Source organism: Macaca fascicularis, chromosome 20, assembly GCF_037993035.2.
Source record: "Macaca fascicularis isolate 582-1 chromosome 20, T2T-MFA8v1.1".
NCBI classification, from domain to species: Eukaryota; Metazoa; Chordata; class Mammalia; order Primates; family Cercopithecidae; genus Macaca; species Macaca fascicularis.
Genome location: NC_088394.1, coordinates 20,424,540 through 20,437,222, shown reverse-complemented (window position 1 = coordinate 20,437,222; position 12,683 = coordinate 20,424,540). Strand labels below are relative to the sequence as shown.

General features: G+C 45.1%; 1 protein-coding gene across 1 annotated transcript in view; it reads left to right on the top strand.

The window, feature by feature from the left end:
• The window catches only part of DNAH3 (dynein axonemal heavy chain 3), a 205,269-nt gene that overhangs the window by 145,983 nt on the left and 46,603 nt on the right, over positions 1 to 12,683 (top strand). The window contains exons 43-48 of the mRNA XM_045383002.2: positions 553 to 732; positions 4,843 to 4,966; positions 5,059 to 5,215; positions 5,461 to 5,604; positions 7,497 to 8,163; positions 10,569 to 10,734. Coding sequence (XP_045238937.2) covers positions 553 to 732; positions 4,843 to 4,966; positions 5,059 to 5,215; positions 5,461 to 5,604; positions 7,497 to 8,163; positions 10,569 to 10,734 — 1,438 coding nt within the window. The remainder of the gene's footprint in view (positions 1 to 552; positions 733 to 4,842; positions 4,967 to 5,058; positions 5,216 to 5,460; positions 5,605 to 7,496; positions 8,164 to 10,568; positions 10,735 to 12,683) is intronic.

Genomic DNA, 12,683 nt, shown 5'->3' with positions numbered 1-12,683 from the left:
TTTCTTTTTTCTTTTTGAGGCAGGATCTCACTCTGTTGCCCAGGCTGGATGCAGTGGCACAATCTTGGCTCACTACAACCTCTGCCTCCAAGGCTCAAACAATCCTCCCACCTTAGCCTCCTGAGTATGGGACCACAGGCATGAGCCACCACACCTGGCTAATTTTTTTTTTTTTTTTTGGAGAGACAGGGTTTCGCCATGTTGCCCAGGCTGGTCTCAAACTCCTGAGCTCCAGCGATCTGCCCGCCTCGGCCTTCCACAGTGCTGGGATTATAGGCATGAGCCACCACGCCCGGCCAAGCCAGTTTGTTAATGTCAGTCTGTGCATCCTTATAGTCACAGTGGACACAGATTTCAATGAGGTAGGAGAGGCCAGAACTCAGGAAAACCCCTCCCAATCTGGTCAGGGCATCCATTGACTAAGCCCTCACTGGAATGGGGAATGGAAACCTGGGAACAGATTCCCCTACAGGGGAATTGCCATCTCTTACCTGCTGTGAGCAGAGGATGCCATGAACTTGCAATGACTGTGTCTGTGGCTTCTTTCCCCAGATGACCTCAACATGCCAGCCAAAGAGGTGTATGGGGCCCAGCCCCCCATCGAGCTCCTGAGGCAGTGGATTGACCACGGTTACTGGTTTGACAAGAAAGACACAACCAGGCTGGACATCGTGGACATGCTGCTCGTGACAGCCATGGGGCCCCCCGGGGGAGGAAGGAATGACATTACTGGTATGTGAAGGAAAGAGCTCATTCCTCTTTCCCTCCATCCCCAGCAGAGCTGGGCCACCTTTATGAAAGGAGGGTCGGTGTGCCACAGTCTCCTGCCAAACCACATGGCCGGAGCGTGGAGCAGAAGCGTGTTTAGGCTACAGGCTTCATGTTGGAAATGGTGTGAAATAGGAGGGGACGATGACAAGAAGATGTGAGGAGTGTTTGGCTAGGCCCTAGAGAAACAGAGTCTCATATGCAAAGTAGAGTTCAGTGTGGCCAGCGTGTGTTCTGGGAGGGAGGCTTGATCTAGAAGCCTCAACTAGGGGTGCACGACAGTCATCCATTGTATTCGTTATAATTCTTTAGGTTGCCAGAGACAGAACGCCTAACCCAAAGTGCCCTAAGCAAAATTAATAACAATAAAAAATAGCAAATAAATGAATCAATGGATATATTGCTTCACCTGCAACTTGATCCACCTAGTCCTGTAGATCTGTACTTCTATTCTGATATACATTATTGTTTAAGAACCTTCATACCGAGTGGGCGCAGTGGCTCGTGCCTGTAATCTCAGCACTTTGGGAGGCTGAAGCGGGTAGATCGCTTGAGGCCAGGAGTTTGAGACCACCCTGGCCAACATAGTAAAACCCCATCTCTACTAAAAATTAAAAAATTAGCTGGGCTTGGTGGCTTGCGCCTATAGTCCCAGCTACTCGGGAGGCTGAGATTTTTAAAATACAAAAATAAAGACATGTTACAACATGGATGAAACTTAAAGACACTATTGTCTTTAAGTGAAATAAACCATATCATTAAGTGAAATAAACCATTCACAAAAAGACAAATATTGTGTGATTCCACTTATATGAGGTACTCAAAGTAGTCAAATTGATAGAGACAAGAAGCAGAATAGTGGTTGTCAAAGTCTGGAGGGAGGGGAGATTGAGGAGTGAATGAATGAATGAATGAATGAATGAATTTTCATTTGGGAATATGAAGCTTCTGTAGACGAATGGTGGAGATGGTTGCACAACAATGTGAATGTGCTTGATGCCTCTGAACTGTACACTTACAAATGGTTAAAATGGCCAATTTTATGTTATATATATTTTATCACAATAAAAACTTTTTATTTTTTTATTTAATTAATTAATTTATTTTTTGAGACAGAGTCTCGCTCTTGTCGCCCAGGCTGGAGTGCAATGGCATGATCTCGGCTCACTGCAACCTTTGCCTCCGGGTTTGAGTGATTCTCCTACCTCAGTTCCCTAAGTAGCTGGGATTACAGGCACCCGCCACCATGCCCGACCAATTTTGTGTATTTTTAGTAGAGATGAGATTTCATCCTGTTGGCCAGGCTAGTCTCGAACTCTGGACCTCAGGTGATCCACCCACCTCGGCCTCCCAAAGTACTGGGATTACAGGCATGAGCCACTGCGCCAGGCCAAAGGGATGAAATCTGAAACCCAACAAGTCTCTGGATCCAGCTACGAATTTGTAGGAAATACAGAGGACAGAGGAACATGATGAACTGCATCATAAGTGTGTAATCAACAAAATCCTGACTATGAACTCTAAGTCAAATAGCCCAGATCTTCAACAGATAAGACACATAAGAAAGGAATGGAGGGAAAAACCTATAAATTAAAGAGAGACCTTAAAAAATACACATGAGGCTGGGTGCAGAGGCTCACATCTGTAATCCTAGCACTTTGGGAGGCTGAGGCGGGTGAATCACCTGAGGTCAGGAGTTTGAGACCAGCCTGGCCAATATGGCAAAACCCCATCTCTACTAAAAAGACAAAAATTAGCTGGGCGTGGTGGTGCATGCCTGTAATCCCAGCTACTTGGGGTTGAGGAAGGAGAATTGCTTGAACCAGGGAGATGGAGGTTGCAGTGAGCCGAGATCGCGCCACTACACTCTAGACTGTGCAATAGGAGTGAGACTCCATCTCAGGAAAAAAAAAAAAAAGCATATGGTTAACTGGCAGAATTAAACAATTAAACCCTGGTGTCTACAAATAAATGCTTGAAATGCTTGGATGGTAAAAACCATGAAGAAATGCAAGACAGCAATTACTATAAAAGTCAGAAGAGGCCGGGCGCGGTGGCTCAAGCCTGTAATCCCAGCACTTTGGGAGGCCGAGGCGGGCGGATCACAAGGTCAGGAGATCGAGACCACAGCGAAACCCCGTCTCTACTAAAAATACAAAAAAAATTAGCCGGGCGCGGTGGCGGGCGCCTGTAGTCCCAGCTACTCAGGAGGCTGAGGCAGGAGAATGGCGTGAACCCGGGAGGCGGAGCTTGCAGTGAGCCGAGATCGCGGCACTGCACTCCAGCCTGGGCAACAGTGTGAGACTCCGTCTCAAAAAAAAAAAAAAAAAAAAAAAAAAAAAAAAAAAAAAAAAAAAAAGTCAGAAGAGTGATAACTTTTGGAGGAAGAAAAGGAGAGAGTTTGATTGGGATGGGCTCTGTTGAGAGGCTTTTGTGGAGGGCTGGCAAAATTCTATTTTGTTTTTGTTTTGTCTGTTTGTTTTGAGACGGAGTCTTGCTCTGTCGCTCAGGCTGGAGTGCAGTGGCACAATCTCGGCTCACTGCAACCTCCGCCTCCTGGGTTCAAGCAATTCTCCTGCCTCAACCTCCCGAGTAGTTGGGACTATGGGCATGTGCCACCACGCCTGGCTAATTTTTGTATTTTTAGTAGAGACGGGGTTTCGCTATGTTGGCCAGGCTGGTCTCAGTCTCTTGACCTCGTGATCTACCCGCCTTGGCCTCCCAAAGTGCTGGGATTACAGGAGTGAGCCACCACGCCCGGCTGGCAAAATTCTACTTCTTAATCTTGACAGTAGATGCTAAGAGTATTAACCTTATAATGACTTGCTAAACTATACATTTGTTTTGTGTGGTTTTCTGTATCTATCTTTTACTTGTAACAAAAAAAATGTTTTAAAGATATACAGGCAAACCTATAGAGACAGAAAGTAGATTATTAGTTGCTGAGAACCATGGGAAAATGGGGAGTGACTGCTAATGGGTACAAGGTTTCTTTTTAGCACAATTAAAATGTTCTAAAATTGTGATAATGGTTGTACAACCCTGAATATATTAAAAATCATTGAATAATTGTACTTTAAATGGGCGAATTGTACAATATGTGAGTTATTATTGGGATATCAATAAAGCTGGTATATATCGATATAAATAAGTACGTAAATATAGATATCTAACAATGATAGATTAGACAGATAGATGCATAGATATATAGATACATAGAAAGATGATAGATAGATTAGATAGATAGATGATATAAGGATACCAAATTAACAGTAGTTACCTTGGGCAGGGGAGAATGGATTTGGCGCATATAAAGTAAGTGAAAGAAGGAGATTTTCACTTTCAACAAAAGTATTCCTGAATCGTGACTCTTTTACAATGATCATGTATTGCCTTTATCTTTTAAAAACAATCTTGAGGCTGGGTGCAGTGTCTCATGCCTGCAATCCCAGCACTTTGGGAGGCCAAGGCCGGCAGATCACCTGAAGTCAGGAGTTTGACACCAGCCTGGCCAACATGATGAAACCCCGTCTCTACTAAAAATACAAAAATTAGATGGGCATGGTGGCGTGCACCTGTAGTCCCAGCTACTCCGGAGGCTGAGGCTGGAGAATCGCTTGAGCCCGGGAGGCAGAGGTTTCAGTGAGCTGAGATGGCACCACTGCACTCCAGCCAGGGCAACAAAGCGAGACTCCATCCCTAAAAATATATATATAATATAATGTAATGTAATATAATATAATAATCTTGAACGCTAAACTAGCACGGTCGGTAGAACTTCTGCAGTATGGCGATGCTCTATATCTGTACTGAGAAATACAGTAGCCACTAGCCACATGTGGCTCTTGAGCATTTGAAGTGTGGCGAGACTAAGGAAGAGCATTTTTAATGTTATTTAATATTAATTAATTTAAGTTTAAATTGCTGCAGGTGACTAGAAGCTGCCATATTGCACAGCACAGCTCTAGAACATGAAGCCAGAAGGCTAAGCCAACTCTCCTGCATCCTAGGGTCACAGACAGTGTGAGAATATGTGTTTTCCAGGATGATTCACTTGTGTGTTGTGTCCCCCAGGACGATTCACTCGCCATATGAATATCGTTTCCATCAATGCCTTTGAGGATGACATTTTAACCAAGATTTTCAGTTCGATTGTTGACTGGCACTTCGGGAAAGGGTTTGATGTGATGTTCTTAAGGTAAGAGGTTCCCACGTCTTCCCGGATATTGGGCTGGGGGTTCTCAGTTTCCGGCCCCTCCTTGAATACTGTGCCATCCCTTTCCTCCCAAGGTATGGAAAGATGCTGGTCCAAGCTACTAAGACAATTTATAGAGAGGCAGTGGAGAACTTCTTGCCAACTCCCTCTAAGTCACATTACGTCTTTAACCTGCGGGACTTCTCACGAGTGATTCAAGGGGTCCTGCTGTGCCCTCACACACACCTGCAGGTCAGTCACTATTATTTTACTACCAAAATCATTCAGCATGTCCTTGGCTACATGGAACATGTAGTAATAGCAGTAATAGCTAACTTTTATTAAGCACTTCATCTATGCTAGGCGTTGTGCTAAGCATTTTATAAACATTATCTAGTTCAATCCTCACATCAACCCCAGGACTTAGCTACTACTTGAGAACTACGACCTCAGGGACCATCTTCCACTCGTTTGAATAATTAACTCTGGATTTTTAGGATGTAGAAAAATGTATCCGACTTTGGATCCATGAGGTTTATCGGGTCTTCTATGACCGTCTGATTGACAAGGAGGACAGACAGGTCTTCTTCAACATGGTGAAGGAAACCACCTCCAATTGCTTCAAGCAGTCTGTAGAGAAGGTAAATCAGATTCTGTGATCATTTGGCCTCAGAAATGGTTCCAAGTGTTTAACTATGTTACTCTCAGATTTCAGGTTCCCTTCCTGTTGGAGACTCCCAGCTCTGCACTCTGAATCTCAGGAAACAGTATTGAGTCAACTGCTCTTTTGATTTGGTGATATTTCACTCAGTCCAACGTTGCTTCCCTTCTGTTGTAACATATAAGTTTGAATCCAATCAAAATGGCTTAACATTTACAATAACATTATTTGTTTATAATGACCTTAAATGCATTTTTAGGATCAATTAATTGGTGACTTGAGAAATGAACTGTATTATACATTGTCATGATTTGACTGAGGTCCTATAAAGCCCAAGTGGAAGATTGTTATGGTCTTCCAGGTGCGAATATTTTCTCTTTTCCATTTTCATATAAGAAAAGTTGTTTTGGGCCGGGTGCGGTGGCTCAAGCCTGTAATCCCAGCACTTTGGGAGGCCGAGACGGGCGGATCACGAGGTCAGGAGATCGAGACCATCCTGGCTAACACAGTGAAACCCCGTCTCTACTAAAAATACAAAAACTTAGCCGGGCGAGGTGGCGGGCGCCTGTAGTCCCAGCTACTCGGGAGGCTGAGGCAGGAGAATGGCGTGAACCCGGGAGGCGGAGCTTGCAGTGAGCTGAGATCCAGCCACTGCACTCCAGCCTGGGTGATAAAGCGAGACTCCGTCTCAAAAAAAAAAAAAAAAAAAAGAAAAGTTGTTTTAAACATCTATATTTGCATCATCTGGTTATTCTTCCACTGCTAAGAAGCTGTGATTTCTCCATAGAAAAATTTCAAGTGTTTCATCTTGCGTTCAGAGGCCAAGTGCAAAAGCGTCACTGGGTTCTAACATAGGAAGAGGAGGCATCTAAAACATTCCTACTCCAGGCACAGAGTGGGGAACAGGGGTAGTGTCTATACCTCTAGTTGGTGGAGGATCAAGCACATAAGAAATGATGCCATCCTTCAACTGTCTTTTCTGGGGACCATACAAACTGACTACCAATGTTTTAATCACTTGGTAAATAGACTGATTCAAGCGTTTATACTCTAATGTCCTTTCTTTTAACAAGTAATTATTTATTTTTAGAGGTAGGACCTCATTCTGTCACCCAGGCTGGAGTGCAATGGTATGATCATAGCTCAGTGCAGCCTCAAACTCCTGGGCTCAAGCAGTCCTCCACCTCAGCCTCCTGAGTAGCAGGGATTACAGGTGTGCACCATGATGCCCAGCTAATTTTTTCTTACTTTATTGTAGAGACTGGGTCTCACTATGTTGCCCAGGCTGGTCTTGAAGTCCTGAGCTCAAATGATCCTTCTGCCTCGGCCTCCCAAAGTGCTCAGGCATGAGCCACCATGCGCAGCAATGTTCTTTCATTATAGTCTTTACAAGCATGAAATCCACACATTATGTTTAAAACACAAAAAGACTGGGCTGGGCATGCTGTCTCATGCCTGTAATCCTAGCACTTTGGGAGGACGAGCTGGGCAGATCACCTGAGCTCAGGAGTTCAAGACCAGCCTGGCCAACATGATGAAACCCCATCTCTACAAAAATACAAAAATTAGCCAGGCATGATGGAGCGTGCCTGTAATCCCAGCTGCTTGGGAGGCTGAGGCAGGAGAATCGCTTGAACCCAGGAGGCAGAGGTTGCAGTGAGCCGAGATTGCGCCATTGCACTCCAGCCTGGACGACAGTGTGAGGCTCCGTCTCAAAACAAAACAAAACAAAACAAAGACTGATGATCCATGGGCTTGAAGGATGTGCGCAGAGGAAATAAGCACGTCTCCCATGCCCTCCCTCCATGCGTTCCCTACCAGCCTGGCTGGGCCATTCGCTGAATGCCCAGCTGAGATTTACTTTTCTCACAGGTGCTTATCCATTTGTCACCCACTGGAAAGATTGTCGATGATAACATTCGAAGTCTCTTTTTTGGAGATTATTTCAAGCCAGAAAGTGATAAAAAAATCTACGATGAGATCACTGACCTGAAACAGCTGACTGTGGTCATGGAGCACTATCTGGAAGAATTCAACAACATCAGCAAGGCCCCCATGTCCCTGGTCATGTTCAGGTTTGCCATTGAGCACATCTCCAGGATCTGCCGCGTCCTGAAGCAGGACAAAGGCCACCTGCTCCTGGTGGGCATAGGGGGCAGTGGGCGGCAGAGTGCCACCAAACTGTCCACATTCATGAACACATATGAGCTATACCAGATCGAGATCACCAAGAACTACACAGGCAATGACTGGCGAGAAGACCTTAAGAAGATCATGCTGCAGGTTGGCGTGGCCACCAAAAGCACCGTATTCCTCTTTGCCGACAATCAGATCAAGGACGAGTCATTTGTGGAGGATATCAACATGCTTCTGAACACAGGCGATGTGCCTAACATCTTCCCTGCTGATGAGAAGGCTGACATTGTGGAGAAGATGCAGACGGCAGCTAGGGCCCAAGGAGAGAAGGTTGAAGCCACTCCTCTTTCTATGTATAACTTCTTTATTGAGAGGGTGAGAAAGAACCTTCACATTGTCCTTGGTAAGAAGAAGAAAACTCCATTTGCCCTTGTTCCTCTGGGTGTTTTGGGGTCTTCCGAGTGCCCTGAGCAACGCAATCCCTTACAATGGTCCCAGGGTTGATCCAGCCAATGCACCAGCTCGGGGTCAGGGCCTGGAGTTCCTCTGGCAACTTTTTCCACTCTTCCAAACAGCATTTTTTTTTAGAGACAGTCTTGCTCTGTCGCCCAGGCTGGAGTGCAGTGGTGAGATCTCAGCTCGCTGTATGTAACCTCTGCCTCCCAGTTTCAAGCGATTCTGGTGCCTAAGCCCCCGGAGTAGCTGCTATTACAGGCGCGTGCCACACCTGCTAATTTTTGTATTTTTATTTTTATTTTTTTTTTTGAGACGGAGTCTTGCTCTGTGCCCCAGGCTGGAGTGCAGTGGCGCGATCTCAGCTCACTGCAAGCTCCGCCCGCCCGGGTTCACGCCATTCTCCTGCCTCAGCCTCCCAAGTAGCTGGGACTACAGGCGCCCACCACCTCGCCCAGCTAATTTTCTTGTATTTTTAGTAGAGACGGGGTTTCACCGTGTTAGCCAGGATGGTCTTGATCTCCTGACCTCGTGATCCGCCCGTCTCGGCCTCCCAAAGTGCTGGGATTACAGGTTTTGTATTTTTAATAGAGAGAAGGTTTCACCATGTTGGCCAGGCTAGTCTCAAACTCCTGGCCTCAAGTGATCTGCCCACCTTGGCCTCCCAAAGTGCTGGGATTACAGGCGTAAGCCACCATGCCGGACCCTGAACAATTTCAAACCTGTCCCTCTCTCTTCAATTCCCTGAATTCTCCTCTGAGAATTACCCTTGCACAGAATGACATCTGGGGTTTTCTCTGTGAATGACATTCGCAATCTATCTAGAAACCTAGCAATGGTGTTTAGTACTTCCCTTTCTTTACCAAGCCTGTCTATTTTACCTCCAGTTGTCTCTCTTATCTCTATCTCCATCACCTTCACATTAGCTAGGCTGCCGTCCTCTTACCCAGGCTCACCTCTGCAACTTTCTGATCATTCTAGCTCCATTCTTGTCTGTTCCATGAAGCCAGGCTGATTTTTTTCATATGCTGCAAATATCATTGTGTTCATGCATGCATACACACACACACATTGGGATAAGGGCCAAAATTACTAACCTGCAGTCCTGCAGTCTCATAGGGCCATAAGGCCACCTGCCAGACTGTCCTCTGTATCCTCTCCACCTTCATCATTTCAAACCATCCCCCTTTCTCTTTGTTCTTTTTTTTTTTTTTTTGAGATAGGGTCTTGCTCTGTCACCCAGGCTGGAGTATAGTGATGTGGTTCTAGCTCACTGCAGCCTCAACTTCCTGGGCTCAAGTGATTCTCTCACCTCAGCCTCCTGAGTACCTGGGACTACAGGCACATACCACCAAGCCCAGCTAATTTTTTCCATTTTTGTAGAGACAGGGGTGTGGGGTTCACTTTGTTGCCCAGGCTGGTCTCAAACTCCTGGGCTCAAATGATCCTCCTGCCTCAGCCTCCCAAAGTGTTGGGATTACAGGCGTGAGCCACTGTGCCAGGCCTCTGTTCTTTACCCTCACTGACCTTTCACTTCACCTAGACATCATGCTCCCTTCCGCCACACATCGTCTAAATAAACAATGAATGGAATTGTAAGTGTGGAACCCAAAATTTGTGATTGGCTGGAGATAGGATCAGAAACAGATGACCTCACAGCAACTTCTGTAAGCAACAATGTATGGCTCCCGTATGTCAGCACAAATACAGCAAGTGGGTCAAAGGGCTCCGGCCACTCTGGCTACACGACCCAAAGGATGCAGAAGGAACAATAGGGTGTATAGGAGACCAGTTAGAAGGTAATAGACTCAGGCATGGTGGCTCACGCCTGTAATCCCAGCACTTTGGGAGGCTGAGGCAGGCAGATCACTTGAGGTCAGGAGTTTGAGACCAGCCTGGCCAACATGGTGAAACCCCGTCTCTACTAAAAATACAAAAATTAGCTGGAAGTGATGGTGGGTGCCTATAGTCCCAGCTACTCAGGAGGCTGAGGCAGGAGAATAACTTGAACCCGGGAGGCGGAGGTTGCAGTGAGCCGAGATCACACCACTGCACTCCAGTCTGGGTCACAGAGCAAGAATCTGTCTTAATAAAAAATAAGAACAATTTTTTTTTTTAAAAAAAAAAAGGCTATTGTAATGGGCTGATAGCTCCTCACAAAGTTAAGTGAAAATATCCCACTAATCAGCCCACACTTCCCAGGCAGTTATTATGAGCATTCACAGTCACATCCCTGGAGCGCCAAGAGGATGCATGCCCCTACTTACCCCACCAGAATCCTTGGGAATACCAGCCTGCCTCCTTGGGTCCACCTGCCTCGGAGGGAGGTAATTAACAAAATCTCCTTTTCATTAGCCATGAGTCCAATTGGGGATGCCTTCAGGAACCGCCTGCGGATGTTCCCTTCGCTGATCAATTGCTGTACGATTGATTGGTTCCAGTCCTGGCCCAGGGATGCCCTAGAGTTGGTGGCTAACAAATTTCTAGAGGATGTGGAGCTTGATGACAACATTCGGATAGAGTAAGTGTTGACTGCATTTTAGGACTCCAGATATTCCAAATTGGAAGGCCAGATGCTGGCTCTATTTTTGTCGTTGTTTTGAAGACTTCTCAATTTGTGTATAGAAAATGTCTTATGCTTTTAAATTGAATCACAGTTAGATATTTAATAAAACATCTTCTGTGAAAAAGAAGCAAATTTCATTGTTCAGAATTGTCCTGGAGATATGCACTGTTGTCCTAGCTCTGAGAACCTGGAAATAATGATATAGCTATTTCAGTAGTCCTAGAATATGCATTCTCAACAGGAAGAACATTGCTGCTGAGACCACAAAAAAAGATGGTTGGTTTGTTTGTTTTTGAGATGGAGTCTTGCTCTATCCCCCAGGCTGGACTGCAGTGGCGCAATCTCAGCTCACTGCAACCTCCGCCTCCCAGATTCAAGTGATTCTCATGCCTCAGCCTCCCCCAAGCAGCTGGGATTACCGGGCACCTGCCACCACACCCAGCTAATTTTTATATTTTTACTAGATACGGGGTTTTGCCATGTTGGCCAGGGTGGTCTTGAACTCCTGACCTCAGGTGATCCGCCCGCCTTGGCCTCCCAAAGTGCTGGGAATATAGGTGTGAGCTACTGTGCCTGGCAAAAATTAGTTCCTATAAGGGTGAAAACTTACTTGTTTATGTATAAGGCATATATATATGTGTGCTTTATCATATATATTATATATATGTGCTTTATACACTTTATATGTGTGTGTGTGTGTATATATATGTATATGTTATATAAAGCATTTTATTTGCATAGAGTAAGGGAAGAGATGAGAATATCTATCATTCTGGATGTTCCATGAAGGCTAGAGATCAGTCAACCTTGTCTACCTCTGTATCCTTAGTTTCTAGAAGGTGCTTGGCACATAGTAGGTTCAATCACTGTTTATTTTATTTATTTATTTATTTATTTATTTATTTATCTGTTTATTTTGAGATGGAGTCTCGCTCTGTCGCCCAGGCTGGAGTGCAGTGGTGAGATCTCGGCTCACTGCAACCTCTGCCTCCCGGGTTAAAGCGATTCTTGTGACTCAGCCTCCCAAGTAGCTGAAATTACAGGTGTGAACCTCCACACCCAGCTAATTTTTGGATTTTTAGTGGACACTGGGTTTCACCATGTTGGCCAGGCTGGTCTCAACTGACCTTAAGTGATCTGCCCGCCTGGGCCTCCCAAAGTGCTGGGATTACAGGCGTGAGCCACCCCACCCACCCTCAATCAATGTTTAAATGAATGAATGAAAAATGAGAAAGTAGGCAGGGGTAAGAGTGTCAATGGCCTTCAATTCCATTTGGGGTATTTTGAACTTTATTATCTAGACCAGAAGACCCTTAACCTGGGTCCACGTGCTTGTGGGTAGAACTCAGTGGGTCGATGCATATGAATGGGAAACATTACATCTTCATTTCCAGTGACATCCAACTGGTACTTTGCATTTCCTCCAGTGATGAATGTAGGCAGTAAACCCCAGTGGAATGAGCAGGGCCTGACTTTGTTACCAGTAGGAATCATAGTTCTTTGCAGAACTCATTCCTTCATTACAGTTAACTCAGTGTATAATTTTCTTCAAATTGATGGTGCTTTTTAGACCTGCTGCCCACTCTTGTTATTTAATGCAGAAGCTGACAAACTAGGGTTCATGGGCCTAGTTCAATTCACCCTGCTTTTGTAAATAAAGCTTTATTGGAACCCTGCCATGTCCATTGGCTTACACATCATCTGTGGCTGTTTTTGCACTATAATGGCAGAGTTGAGTAGCTGTGACAGATATCATGTGGTCCACAAAGGCTAAAATATTTACTATCTGACCCTTTCCAGAAAACGTTTACTAATTCCTGATTTAATGCCTCAGTAAAGCAGCACATATATTACTATATTACAAATTCTAAATATTTTAAAACATTTCAAAAAGTCTATTTCAA